Genomic DNA, 13,935 nt, shown 5'->3' with positions numbered 1-13,935 from the left:
CCAGAAGAATGCAGCATGTGTTAATTTCTCTATAATTGCACCTACATAACATATGTAATGTTTGCATGGGTGGCTGCGGTGTAATCCTTTTTAAATGCCTTTTGGTTTTCATAAAGGGACGGATTATTTTCCCCGCTTACACAAGCATAAGAAAATTGAAGCGGAGAAAGCCACACATTGATTGCTTTGTCTATTTGTGTGAGGAAGTGTTATAAATAATCCGGAAACTCTTCCTTTACACCTCTTAGAAACATTATTATGCGTTGGGGACTTTGTTAAATAAATTAAGTCAGGCAGTCCCAATTAATTAAAGTCCGAATTAGATGAAAGAAACAGCGTTAAACTACAATTATAAAGAACCAGTTTGTCAAAGATGTGTAAGTCTTACCTGTTCTCAATGTTCCAGTTTTCATCTCATTCTGGTAACCTCCCCATTCTGCTGGACAGGGTTTTCATTCAAGTGTTCTGGCTCAAATGCATTGCAGCTGGATAAATTGCTTTGTAAGTTTAGAAAAGGCTGTTTTGTTAATATAAGAATGCAATATGCAAACATTTGTTTCAATGACCCTAGTATAATATCATATAAATAATATAATAGGGTGTACATGGAAAGCTACATGGAGTTTTATTAAGCACTAGTAATGAATATTTTATAAACGTTCACTGGGACTATCCAAAGGCATAATGAGAAATGAACTTGGATTTGTTAGTGTCTTATTCTTTTAATGTGTACACATATTCAGTAGAGTATTATAATACATAGAAGACACTGCTATTGATTTTATACAGCCATCTGAAATGCTTTGTATCAGATTGAAATGGATCAAGGTCAGACCAGCCAAAGAGCCCACTTGTGGATATCAGTTTGTGTTATACAACACCCTCTGCAGGCAAACACCTCTTACAGCTTAATTAGAAATTTCTTCTCCGAACTTTGTGCTGAAGATTCAGCGCAGTCATTCATCACATGAAGGATGTGGCAGCAAAAAAGGAACAGGATTTATTTGTATGAAGTGGAACCGGTGGAAATAGCAGCAAGGATTAATGAAAAGGTTTGTGTTCACGTTATAGAGATAGCCGGCGACAAAGTCTCAGCTGCTCTGTCCCCTGATTAAAGATGACACTCCTTTGGAATAGAAATGGTTTAACCCCCATCCAGATTATTTATGGATATTCTAAACCACAGCAGCTTTCAATCTTAAAACCTGCAAATCAGCCCGTCGCTATGCTGGTTGCCAGACTTGCACATATGCACAATGTGATGAGGTAACAAGGTAACACTTAAAAATCATTGCATCAAATCCATAGCAACGGCAGAGGAACAGCACCCGGGGGGTGTGCTCAAGCGAGCTGCGTTTTGGTTTCTAAAAAGATTCCCCCCTCTTCATAGCAGGATCCATTTGAATTTGAATTTACTTTACAGTTAATTTTGTCTAATGGACTACAATATAGCACTAAATTGAATTCACATTTATCTTTTTTTTTTTTTTTTTTTTTTTACATTTCTGTTCTAAACCAGTTAAGAAGTTCAACAGGACCACAGTGGAAGTGACTCTCTACTCTCAGCGAGCAATTTTCTAATAAACCATTTCAAATAAATAGAGACTCATTTTTAATAACCAAGGGCTTTAGTCTGCAGAATTCGCTTCAGAATTTACCTAGTCCTGTTGTTCTTTGAAATCCAATATACTAGGATCAGCCAGTTGCATTTACATTCTCATTTCCACGATACTGAAAGTGTTTCAAAGAGTCTGCAGGCTTACAGTGACTGAACTACCCGGAGTGTTTGGAAGAGGGGACATGAACTCAACTGGAACAGATCCCAAACACCTGTGTGGTCATTTTCAAGAGAAATACAATATATTTCAGACTTCTGGAAATACAATAGTGGTGTTATGTTTTAAATGTGTATATATAGATACAGTATATGTAACTAAATTCTAATTAGTTTAGCAAATTCTAATCCATGTTCAAATTACTGTTGATTTCTATTGACTTTTCTTTTTTTCTTTCTGCAGTTTTCTGGAGAGGTTCCAGAAAACAAGGTGAACATAGTTGTTGCCAACCTGACAGTGATTGACAGGGACCAGCCCCACACTGCAAACTGGAACGCTGTGTACCGGATAGTGAGTGGAGACCCTTCTGGACACTTCACCATCCGCACCGACCCGGTTACAAACGACGGCATGGTTACCGTGGTGAAGGTAGGCCAAGAAACATACCACCGACCCAGTTCCGTCCCAATTTTAACTCAAAACTCATTTGAGACATATATTTATGATTGTATTCGTGTAATACAAAGAAAGGAGCTGAGGTCAGTGAGTTTTAAGCAACGCAGATTTAATCTAGATACCGCCGCTAAAAAATGTAAATAGAAGAGACCCACTCCCTATTGAGATGATTTATACTGCTGAGAGAAAATGAATTCATAAATAATGTTGCACATCTTTATAATTCACTTTCTTTCAGTTGTTCTTTGGTACAGTTTGCCATTGGGGTTTCTTTCACGAATCCAAATATAGATGTAGTCTCGAGGATACCTTAATTAAAATGTTTTAAAGTACACCATGAGAAGGTTGTGTGACAGGTGAGCAGCAATGATTTCTTTAGCTCAACTAGCAGCTGTCGTCTGCACTGTACAGTACGTAGCCTGGCATGCTTTGTTATGGTCTCTGTTGGGTTTTTTTTCTGTAGTGACTGGGTCACAGGATAATAAGAGGCGGGGGGTTTGCCAGTCCCCTAATGTCTTAAAAAACAAAAGTAAGGACATTAAAATGAAGTCCTTTTTTTCAGTCTTAAATTAAATTCCATTTCCCTGTGGTCTTATCCTCTTGCCTGTTTGTATTTTACAAAGCTAATATATACTTTTTAGAAAAGCCTTTTACATGAGGTTCAAAATCCAACAGCTAGATTTTTCTATTTATTCTTTGATCTTGTTCCTGTCAAACTGCAAACAAAGAGGAGTTTTACTCCTCTTTTTTTTTTTTTTTTTTAATAGACAGCCACTGAAGCCTTATGTTTATTTAAAGGATGGGTATGGATTGGACATACAGAATGCAGACTGGTATTTCAGCAAGTAAACATTTCATTATGTCTGTTACAGACTCCCATTACTTTTCATTTGGAGTACAAATACAGTATCTGCTTAAATACTATGTCTAAGCATGACAACTGCTATGCAATGGGAGTCTTATAGTATATATCTATATACATATGCAGAATACATAGCTCTGGAAATCCAATATGCATTTATAGAGAATTTACTTAGAGACAAGATATATACATTAGGTCATGTGGTGGCGCGTGTGTTTCTGTTTTCTTTATTGTATATTTTCTGTGTAAAAGATCCTTTCTCAGTCGATGCATTGATGTATTAACATGTTTTTTCTTATTGTGTATTGGACCACTTGATATATGGGAGATATAAGTCAAAGCCACGATGGTCATGTGGCTGTTTGCTGGTTCAGTGACAGTGTGCCTCCCGTGCTGTACTTTGAGAAATGAGAACTCCGACGGTAGCTCACAGTAGGCTGGTCTATATTGTAGCTCTAGACTATCATGTCACTCACAGTCTATGTCAAGTGCAGTCAAGCGGAAACAGTGCAGAGCTGGTGTCAATGAGAAAATAACCAGAGGCAGCATAGCGTCCCTAAGAGAAGGAACACTAAGACCACTGCAGCAAATTACATTGATTTCTCAATTACAAACATGTTCGCTTTTATGCACCCAAAATATTTGATCTACTGTAATAAATCCAGCGTGGCAGTGGCCTCTTTCAGTTTACAAGTGTGTTGCTCTTAACAGGACAGACACGTCATACTGGTGAGAGCCCTGGTGGAGGGGAGAGAGCACAGAGAGGCAACAGCTACTACAACAGCTGTTTACAGTTTGTGTTACGCTGCATTGAAGTGCATGTAGCAATTAGCATCACTGTGATCCCAGCTTTAATGCAGTCCTTGATGCAAATAAAACCTATAAAACCATTTTTAAATGGCATTTGCGATTTTGTTTTTAAGCCTGCAGAGATTTTGACTTGGCACATAGCACCCCCTGTTAAGAAATGTGCTTTTACAATGACTTTAGTTCTGTAGAGAATTTCAATGTTGTTCTCGGAGTTATCATCCACATTGCAGTAAAATCACCTGGCAACTAGCACGGATATTACTTCTTATTTATGGTCCAATACATGCATTTGGGTGGCATGTCTATTCATATATTCTGGCTGAATATTGAACCCAGTGGCAGCACTTTATAATAGGATCCTGTACAGTAGTATAGTTAGCTGTAGCCTTTGTAAACAAGTCATTTCATTATTAACACCTTGTGAACACATTTTCAGATGTTTGGTTATGATTTAGTCATTATTAAAGACTGGAACACACTGCACAATGCGATATACAATATATTTATATATACATACACATATACACACATATATGGTATTTCATTGGTTTGTATACAATGTCCGTGCCGACATCTTTTGAAAACAAGCCTCGACAGCCCCATGAGCATTGTACTTTTTAACTATTAGACAAAGTATTTACAGAGTACTTCAAAACTGCTGCTACAACCATGATTCATTTATTATTAATAGCGTTTTGATTAAATTATACCAAATCACGTTTTTATTTACAATGAAGGGAACATATACTGTGTCGCTCAAATGCTTATAATGAAAACATGTATTCTGTTTTCCCTTCATTGTAAATAAAGACGTGATTTGGTATAATTCAATTAAAGACCTATTAATAATAAATTAATTATATAACACACTAGCCGATGCGAGGGAATCGCATCGCAAAATATTAAACATGTTTAAACGACCGAAATTGATCGGCCGATCCTGTAAAATTGTTTGATGAAACAGTGCGTCCATTCAGACAGAATGGGCAGTAAATGCCAAGTTTTCCTATTCCTCACTGTGGGAGCGCAGTGGCCCAATTAAAACACTGTTCATCAGCCTGTTGCACTGCCAGGACTGGAGTCAGAGACAGGATCAGCTCGGTTTCTCCAGCATGTGGAGGAGTTTACATGATAATCTGTCTTTCACCCTGCTCCACCACACACTTTTAATTAGCAATTAAAATATGTAAATCGTAACGCAGAATGAATATGTAAATCTCAAAAAGTGAATTAATGGCAGAGGATCTGTTTGGCTGTAACAGGGAGCCCAGCTGTTTTCTCTATCACTTTTCCTTGCCGAAGAACAACTAACCGCTCAATTTATCTGATAATTGCAGACCCAACAGATGAGGAGCGATTATCAATAATGCCTCGCAGATACAACGGATCACAATGATTTAGTGCTGTTGGGAAACCTTTAATATATATATATTGCTTTGTCGTTTGTTAATGACTTGCTAAGGCTCCCGATTCCATTTTTCCGGAGCCTTCAGGTACTCAATGCTGCTTTTTTCAGTGAATTAACAAGGGCTGAAAAGGACTGTCCCACATGAGAGAGACCAACTTCTCAAACATTCACCCTTACTGATAATAAACAAAGCATGCCACACTAGGATGCATTTATTACACCTTCATAAAAGCTAAACCGTGGTAATCATTCCTAAAAGATGATTCTTAAATGCTATTAAATGCTCATCAGGTCCTTATGGTAAGATTATTCCTAACTCAAATATTACAAAGTTCTATCTCCACAGTCTTCCTTCAGCCCTTCGTTTCCCTCACCTCACTGTCTCCTCTCCGTCTTTCAACAGCCAGTTGACTATGAGATGAACAGAGCCTTCATGTTGACTGTAATGGTCTCCAACCAGGCCCCCTTGGCCAACGGCATCCAGTCCTCCTTCCAGTCCACCGCGGGGGTTACCATTTCAGTGATGGATGTCAACGAGGCGCCGTACTTCTCATCCAACCCCAAACTCATCCGCTTTGAGGAGGGGGTCCCTGCCGGGACAGTCCTCAGCACCTTCTCCGCCACAGACCCTGACCGCTTTGTGCAGCAGATAGTCAGGTAAGAAGCTCCCTCGCGGCCTCCTGTCAAAAAGCAGCCGGAGTAAAAGAAGTCTGATGCATTTCCTAACCCCAGAGTCAAAAGGGGCAAGGTTTCAGCAAGAGGGTTAAGAGTTGCAGCTTCCTTGACGAAAATGTCTAGAAACACATTTACAGGTTTCTTGCTGTAAAAAAAAAAAAAAAAACCACAACATAGCTTTGCTGAAGCTAAATGAATTAATCGGCACCATTTAATATCAACAACAGTAAATTGATTATATATATATATTGACAGCAGTTGGGAGACATACTGCATGGTCATTGCATTGCATTTTTTTTTTTTTTTTTTTTTAACAGCGATACCAACTGTTTGAAAGCAATATCTGTGTTTAGCTGTTTTGTTGGTGTTTTCAAAGATGGGTCACAGGGTATTTCATTAAGCATTTACTTTAAGGAGTGGTTGTTACATGGGAGCCTAAAATGTAAACACACCTTTGTGCCTATGCTGCTCATTAGCAAGCTGGTATTGTCAGGAGCTCAACATTAAGAAGCCTCCAATTATCCAACGCTAAGCTGTAGGTTCATACCTTTAAAGAGCACTGACTCCCAGCAACCACAGGGAATGCTCATAAATAACTCCAGCAGCTTTCATTTGCTGTACTTTTGATTTGTTTCTTGAAATCCACTGCATCACACATTTTTTAAGCACCTTAAGGCTGCAGAACAATCTTTGGTGGAGTATGGCCTGTTTCTATCTCTCTGTATATCCTGCAGCTCCTCTCCGGCCAGAACTGTATGCTTCAGTAACTGAGTTTCAATAATTTAGGTTTTTCCCCCCTTCATCACTTAAGAAGAATCTGTACATATGATGTATTTATTTTTTGTTTTGTTTTTCCCCACACTGATTGTTAATGCAAAATCAATCTTTTTATTAATGGTACTGGCTGGGGGAATCACGCAAAGTAAACTGCTGTGGTGTAAATAACACAGCATACATTTAATTGCGTGTTTAGTTTTCATTTTAAATGTAGTTTAATTCAGTTGAATTCTTCCCTACAGATTAATCACAGGTGCATACATTTGTGTGTTGTGAATGTGTTTGCTGTTTTGACAAAGACACACGTTTAAGCTTTTGTGGAAGTAGCATCATCTAAAGATTGATAACAGACTGATAACTCAACAGCCTTTTGAATACCATTACATTAGCGCCCACTGTTTCTGCAATTTGATTTGAGCATGATGTTGGCAGTCTGTGGGCTGGTTTATCCGGTAAACTTTTAATGAAGATCGCGGCTAAACAGATGTTAGAGCATTTAAAAGCTTCAAGAAGCAGCTTGCAGATTCCTAGATTAGAGACTCTAGGTACAGAACTTGGAAAAATTGTGAATCTAGCCCCAGTCCGGGGGTGGGGGGTGGCTACTTTTATAACCTGTTTAAAAGAAACCTTTTAAAACAAAAAATCAATCATTTCATTGGCTGTAATTTAGGATTATTGTTTATTTGAACTCATGCCTCCATCTGTAGCTGTCTGCCCAGGACAGCAAACAATGTTTTTAAGGAGAGCACAATCCGAAACAGACCCGGAAAGTGTCAGAACAGGGAGGTCCAGCCGCTCGTTCTTGCATGTCTTTGTCTCTGTATTGCACAGGGAAGCCTCGTTGAGTCAAGATCTAAAAGCTGAGTATCCTGTTGTGAAGACCTCTCTGGTTGTCAATAAGCCCTGTTGAGGTTCTTCCCATTGGTTGGGATCATTATTGCATTCATTCATTCTTTTTCTTGTTTGTTTCTAAAGTAAGCCATCTTACTGGTCTGTTCTAGCCTGGAACAGATTTCAATACGAGGTGAGGGAAGAAAGTTCAAAGAACTGGGAGTGGTGGGGGGGGGGGGGGGGGTCTGTGGAACCTGACAACAAGTAACAGCATAAAAATGTATAGAAGACATCCTGGGGGGGGTCTTTCCTATTTTATATATTCACTTTGTACCTACTTCATGGGACACCATGTCAGTCTGGTCTGTCACGCACTGCCTTGCCCTCCTCTCAGTAATGAAAATATCACAAAACTGAAGCCGAGGCAGTGAAACACATAGGCATGCAGTGCACAACAGGGGGCAGTTACAGGAGCATCTTGTGCCTATAAGTAGGGTTTCTGACCGATATGCACTGATAAAGCACCCCTGAAACAAAAACCATGGGTGAGGTACATGGGTCTACTGTATGGGGAAGGGTTTACAGTGTTGGGGTCGCAACCAAGGGCATTTAAAAAATATATTTCAATGTACTACTCCTCTTCTTTTTAGCTATAATTAATAACTATGTACAGATATGTTCTACAAGAAACCACCAGGAAAGCCCCCCTATTTAAGTTCACCCACTTACATTATGATTTATTATATGTATAGCAATTCAAAGGAACTGTCTCTTTTAAAGCATTGTAGGAATGTTGTATGATATATTTTCCACTGTCTCGTGAGTAAGTAGTGTTTACGCCACTGTAGCCCCTCTGTCATCTTGCAGGGGGTCTTGTCTTTTGTTAATGAGGTGACATGTTCCCAGTTTGATATTGTGGATAAGGAACATTGGGTTTAATTACCATTGACAAAGTTATTATCACATATAATGGGGGGAATTTTAGCTGTGTTTTAACACTTTTTTATTTTTTTTTATTCTTTTTTTTCAAAAATGTAGTCGTCACCAATTGATTTTACCCCGTTTTTTTCTCCCAATTTGAAATAGCCAATTGTATTTTAGGCTCAGCTTATCGCTACCACCCCTGCGCTGACTCGGGAGGGGTGAAGACGAACACACGCTGTCCTCCAAAGCGTGTTCCATCAGCCGACCGCTTCTTTTCACTCTGCAGGCCCGCCATGCAGCCAACCCAGAGCTACAGCGTCGGAGGACAACGCAGTTCTGGGCAGCTTACAGGCAAGCCCGCAAGCGTCTGGCCAGTCTACAGGGGTCGCTGGTGCGCGGTGAGCCGAGGACACCCTGGCCGACCTAAGCCTTCCCCTCCCGCCCCGGGCGGCGCTCGGCCAATTGTGCGCCGCCCCCTGGGAGCTCCCATCCACAGTCGGCAGTGGAATAGCCAAGTGTTTTAACATTTTAGTAAAAGTACCATTAAATTACACTGAGATGAGTTGTGTTTCTATGTTATTACATGTGCAATAACAGAATTAGTATTGTGAGTATAGCGTTACCCTTGTGGGGCATAGATCTTTTCAAGTTTTTTTACATTAGAAAACAGTGAGCACATTTTTGGGGAAAGGGTTTTTGTTCCAAGATAAATAAAAAAAACACTTTGGAATACTTTTAGGGGCTTTAAATGAATCTTCCAGCTTGTTTGTAACTAGTTTGGTAAAATTTGCAGTTTTATTCTACATTCACAAAAGAAAAGAAAAAAAAATCTAAATGCATTTCAGTGTACAGAGCAAATAATTTATCAGTCTGGCAATTTTTCTTTAATATATCTTCAGGGTGAATAAAATAAAAAGCATGAAGCAGACTCGGCTCTGAAACAAATAATAATGAGAAAAAAGAAATGCCTGCAAAGCATTTATTTATTTGTTTCCATTAATATAGCAGTCTCCTACCTTGCAGCAGGGGAATCCTGAAACAACGCATGCTAAGTGTGTTGAGAGTGATACCCGGCAATTAGCTTTCTAAATATTCATTGTCTGGTTCTAATTAATTGGGGTGAACGCTTAGGGGGTCACAAGAGTAGACTCATCTTCTTCCGTTGTGTCGAGCACTCGCTACAGACACCTCAAAGAAGGATGGCAATGCCAGTATAAATGCTGTGTTTGTTGTGCTAATTTATGTTCATCCCACAGCTTTCTAACCCTTTAGGCAGTAAAGGCATGTGGCAGTGACATCACACTCCACAGTCTTTATGTCCTGGGCTCCTCGCTTGCGGCTTTGTGTGTGTTTAGCGTTTAGTCGTTTTGTTACCATGTTGAGCTATGTAATTCAGCCTAGGATCTTGAACGGGGTCAAGCTCGTACATCAATAAAGCAAACCAGCGCAGTGCTATTCAATGCATTTGTCTCAAATTCTGATAATCGAAGGACCACATGTTAATCACATGACCCCAAGGAGACACAGTGATTGGAAGGTAGCTCCAAAGGCATGGTTCATTCGGGAATTTTAGACAAGCATAGTTCACAGCACTGAATTAAAGCTGTAGTAAGCTGTACTACATTCGTGTATCAGTTGTATGTCCTTTTTAAATATCAGTTGAAATTGATTTACAATTACTTGAGGGAATTCTCAACCAGAACAGGCTTAATATGAAGTCTGAGTTGATTATTTTAAAAGTGTTTGTGGCAAATGCCCAAGAAAAAGTGTGCTGACAAAGGGCCATTTTCATACTTGTAACTAGAAAAATGTAAATAGACCAGGGTTTAAACAGCAGCTTCTCAGCATACAATGCATTGAATTGATACATCTGATGCTATACACAAATGCTAGTGGTATAATGGGAATTATTGTTTTGGTTCCTGGAAATGAAAAAGGTTATTTACCTACATAAGGAAATGTGGTTTAAATACATTTAAAGATCAAACACATTTAAAATGGTTGAAAAGTATGTAATAGACCAACCTGATTCTGCTTAGCAGAGTTGTCTAGGACCTGCTCAGAGAAAAAAAAAAAACTATTCATAGAAATGATCTTAACAAGCTGGAGGGGAGTCACACTGGTAGGGCGCAGTATGCAGTCAGCTGCCATGAAGTTTGCTGGAAGTGACTGGTAATGACTTGGGAAATCATGGTATTAATATTTCATGTTGCCCTACTGTTTGCTCCCTTCATGCAGAACATTACAGAAACACAACCTGAGCAGAAAGAGTCCTTGGTTGTTGAAATAAGTTAGGGGTAATGTGCTGACTCCAGTTTATCTAGGCAATAAGCAACATTAAACTTCAAAGACATGGGCACTACCAATACAACAGACAACACTGGCGTCTTTTGTGTATATATAAATATACATTTATTCAAATTGTTATAGAAGACAAGCCAACTGCAGTGCAAGATCAGGCCAACCAGTTTTAAAATGCAATGCATAAACACCATTGGTTAGTGGTATCAATAGTAACCCTACAACTAGATTCCATTTTAATTGACAATAGAGACAGATCAGTTAACCCTTATGTGTTTACCTCGTGTGAAGGCATGGTTGAAGCTACAGCAGGCATATTCTATAGCCTTTCTTATCTGGAGGCCTGGGTTTGAACCTGCCTCAAGTCATACATTTGGTTGTCTAAACGTCACCAAACCTGCAAGTCCAAAGACTGAAAGACAGAGGTCAGGAGTAAGACACGATTACACTTCTGCTGTACCAAGGGTTTCTAGCACCGTCAACCAAGCAAATTACCAGACATACGTCTTCAGTCAATTCATTTCTGCAGCCTTTTTCCGATGCTTTGTCATCAGAATGGCCCCTCGTGTTAAACAGCAGAGGTAATTGGTTCCAATGATTTGTACAGAAAAGTGGACAATTAGGTGAAATTGACTACATGCTCAAGGCTGAGAAACTCGGAGAAGCCAATGCAGTTTTGAAGGTCCGTTTTTCACTGGCCATTGACAGCAGCTTTATCAAGACTCGGCACTGTGGGAAAGACAACAGTCAATCTGAAAGCAGTGCTGTCACGTGGTAAAAGCTAGGGCCTGGATGATCCTGAACCTCAGAGTCCTTGTGGAAGGAAGTAAAGGTTTTGCTTTATGAGAAATGGGCAGAAACGAAGTGGTGTATTAGAATGAGGGTTTTAGTGGTAATTCTGAGAAAAAAAAGGCTTTAATTATGTATTTATTTTCCAAGTGGATCAGGATATTACTCACTGAAACCGAGTTCTAATTTACTAAATTATTTTACATTTTGCTTATAAACAATTTGAGGTTATACAGAGAAACTGGAAAAAATAAATAAAAGGTAAACACAGCTTTAACCAAATAACTGGGTATGCAGTGAGTCACTGAAATAAGACTCAACTAGGAAATATCCAAGGTAAATCACTTCAAAGATGAAATAATACATAAGTGCATGGGGTGTGGGGGAGTTGGGTGAAAGCCATGCTAGCCTTTAGTTAAATGTCAGATCCTATGAAGGAAAACTGTCAGCGGCTTGGAACACACAGAGGGAGAGAGTTCACTTATATTAATTTATCTTGTCCCCAGGTACTCCAAGTTGTCAGATCCAGCAAATTGGCTGAACATTAATGCCACCAACGGTCAGATCACCACCACTGCAGTCCTGGATCGGGAGTCGGTCTATGTTAAAAATAACGTTTACAAGGCCACCTTCCTAGCAGCCGACAATGGTAAGCACCTGCCTCTGCACCAGCAGCGCTCTGTGATGTAGCTGGAATGAGACGAGGCTGTGACAGGCCTGTCACTCTGTGTTAGCTGTCCGACGGGACGCCCCGGAGATCTTACAAATAATAAGAGGGAGACCCAAGTGAAGGGAAGGGACCACGCTGGAGGTTATTGTGCATGACTGTGGTGGTGATGGAGATGGAGAGTCTTGCCTGTTATAATGAGGTAGAGTTAGTGTCAGGGGGGAATCCAGGACAAGAAGGAAAATGCGTTTGGATTTGACTGGAAATGACTGAAAAACGTCACCAGGCTGTGGAGGTGCATGATGCAGGAACGTCCTGAGACCGTTTGCAGTGTGTTTTTTCATGTTGCCTACAGTCTCTCTAAAAGTGCTGTTCTCATGCAAAGATGATAAAAGTTCACATTTTCCGAGAAAGCCACTGAAACACGCCCTTGAGACAGCGCCTCTTGTTGCTAAGGCCCTGGTTGTGCTTTACTCATCGCTGAGTGTTAGTGTCTTGACTTCTAATGCCACAGACCTCTAGATGTAATTTGGCAAGTCAGTAGTGATTTAAGGTTGTGCAGTTGGATTACCGTTAAATTTAAGAAGTTAACTTCTAATACCCCAATAAAGTTCATGTCAGCATTGAACACCACCATGCTAGTGAGTGAATCAGAGCAGGTACTTGGGTGTTTTATACATTTGAATACGTTTAATATTGGTGAAAGAGGTTGACGCTGTGGAAATAGACCAGGCACAGTACACTGAATGCAAGGGCATCACATACTGCCTTGATATTTCTCTCTCTGACTAACACATTCAAATAGGAAAGAGCCCTTATACAGTACATGAAAGCATATTACACATTTACCATTCCATTTAACAAAGGTCTAAACACCAATTAACAAAACGGTATCATGAAACAACTAAGGAGCACTGTGCTAACTCTACCAAACAACCCTGCCAGTTTAAACTAATTGAAAGTGTACCTCCAATAAGATTTCAACTTTATGCGCTGCGCCATCCAGTGGCCAGACGTTCCAATGTCAAGGACATTAAATGTGAAATTTCTGCACTCCCTTTAGTCTTGTTTGTACAAGACGACATTTAGGAGCGCCTTGCATTACTTCTACTGCTTCTAGGGCTTTCTTGTGCATTTAAGTCTACTGTAGCTCCTAGTGTGCAGACAGCCTTTCTGTAGTGGGAGTGTCTTCAGAAGTAAAGCTGGAGGGATTCTGATAATGCCCGCTTGGGGTATTGGTATTCCAAAAGTAAACACTCTCAGAGAATGCCTTCAAATCTCAGATGTTGGTGTCATAATCAGTTTGGCACTGCCTTTAAAGCTACTTTCTCATTATCTATATATAGCTTATTTTAACCTTGATTTGATGTAGCAAGAATAAGAATAAGACAATGATAGCTTGCTACAAGCTTTTTTTCAGTTTGGAACACTTTCTGCTTTTACAAATCTATAGTCAGTGTCATAAAAGCTGTTAAACGTTTTTTTGTCTGGTACTGATGAATTAACCAGACTATTGAAGGAAGTGGTTTGGTATCTGGACAATTGTGTATTTTTTTTTTAAATGGGTATCCACTGAGTGAATCCTGTTTCTTATTTCATACATTTCGTTTTCCTTCGGCTCTTGTAGAAAACTGAACTGGCCTGAGTTGTTGAAAGGGTA

General features: G+C 39.7%; 1 protein-coding gene across 2 annotated transcripts in view; it reads left to right on the top strand.

The window, feature by feature from the left end:
• Window positions 1-13,935, top strand: part of LOC117432253 (cadherin-4-like) — a 239,481-nt gene that overhangs the window by 216,898 nt on the left and 8,648 nt on the right. For both annotated transcript variants that reach the window (XM_059003810.1, XM_034053898.3), the window contains 3 exons: window positions 2,019-2,204; window positions 5,715-5,968; window positions 12,115-12,257. In XM_059003810.1, the coding sequence (XP_058859793.1) occupies window positions 2,019-2,204; window positions 5,715-5,968; window positions 12,115-12,257 (583 nt within the window). The remainder of the gene's footprint in view (window positions 1-2,018; window positions 2,205-5,714; window positions 5,969-12,114; window positions 12,258-13,935) is intronic.

This window comes from Acipenser ruthenus, chromosome 29 (assembly GCF_902713425.1).
Source record: "Acipenser ruthenus chromosome 29, fAciRut3.2 maternal haplotype, whole genome shotgun sequence".
Classification (NCBI taxonomy): domain Eukaryota; kingdom Metazoa; phylum Chordata; class Actinopteri; order Acipenseriformes; family Acipenseridae; genus Acipenser; species Acipenser ruthenus.
The sequence above is the reverse complement of the archived record's forward strand: the minus strand, read 5'-3'. Positions and strand labels throughout refer to the sequence as shown.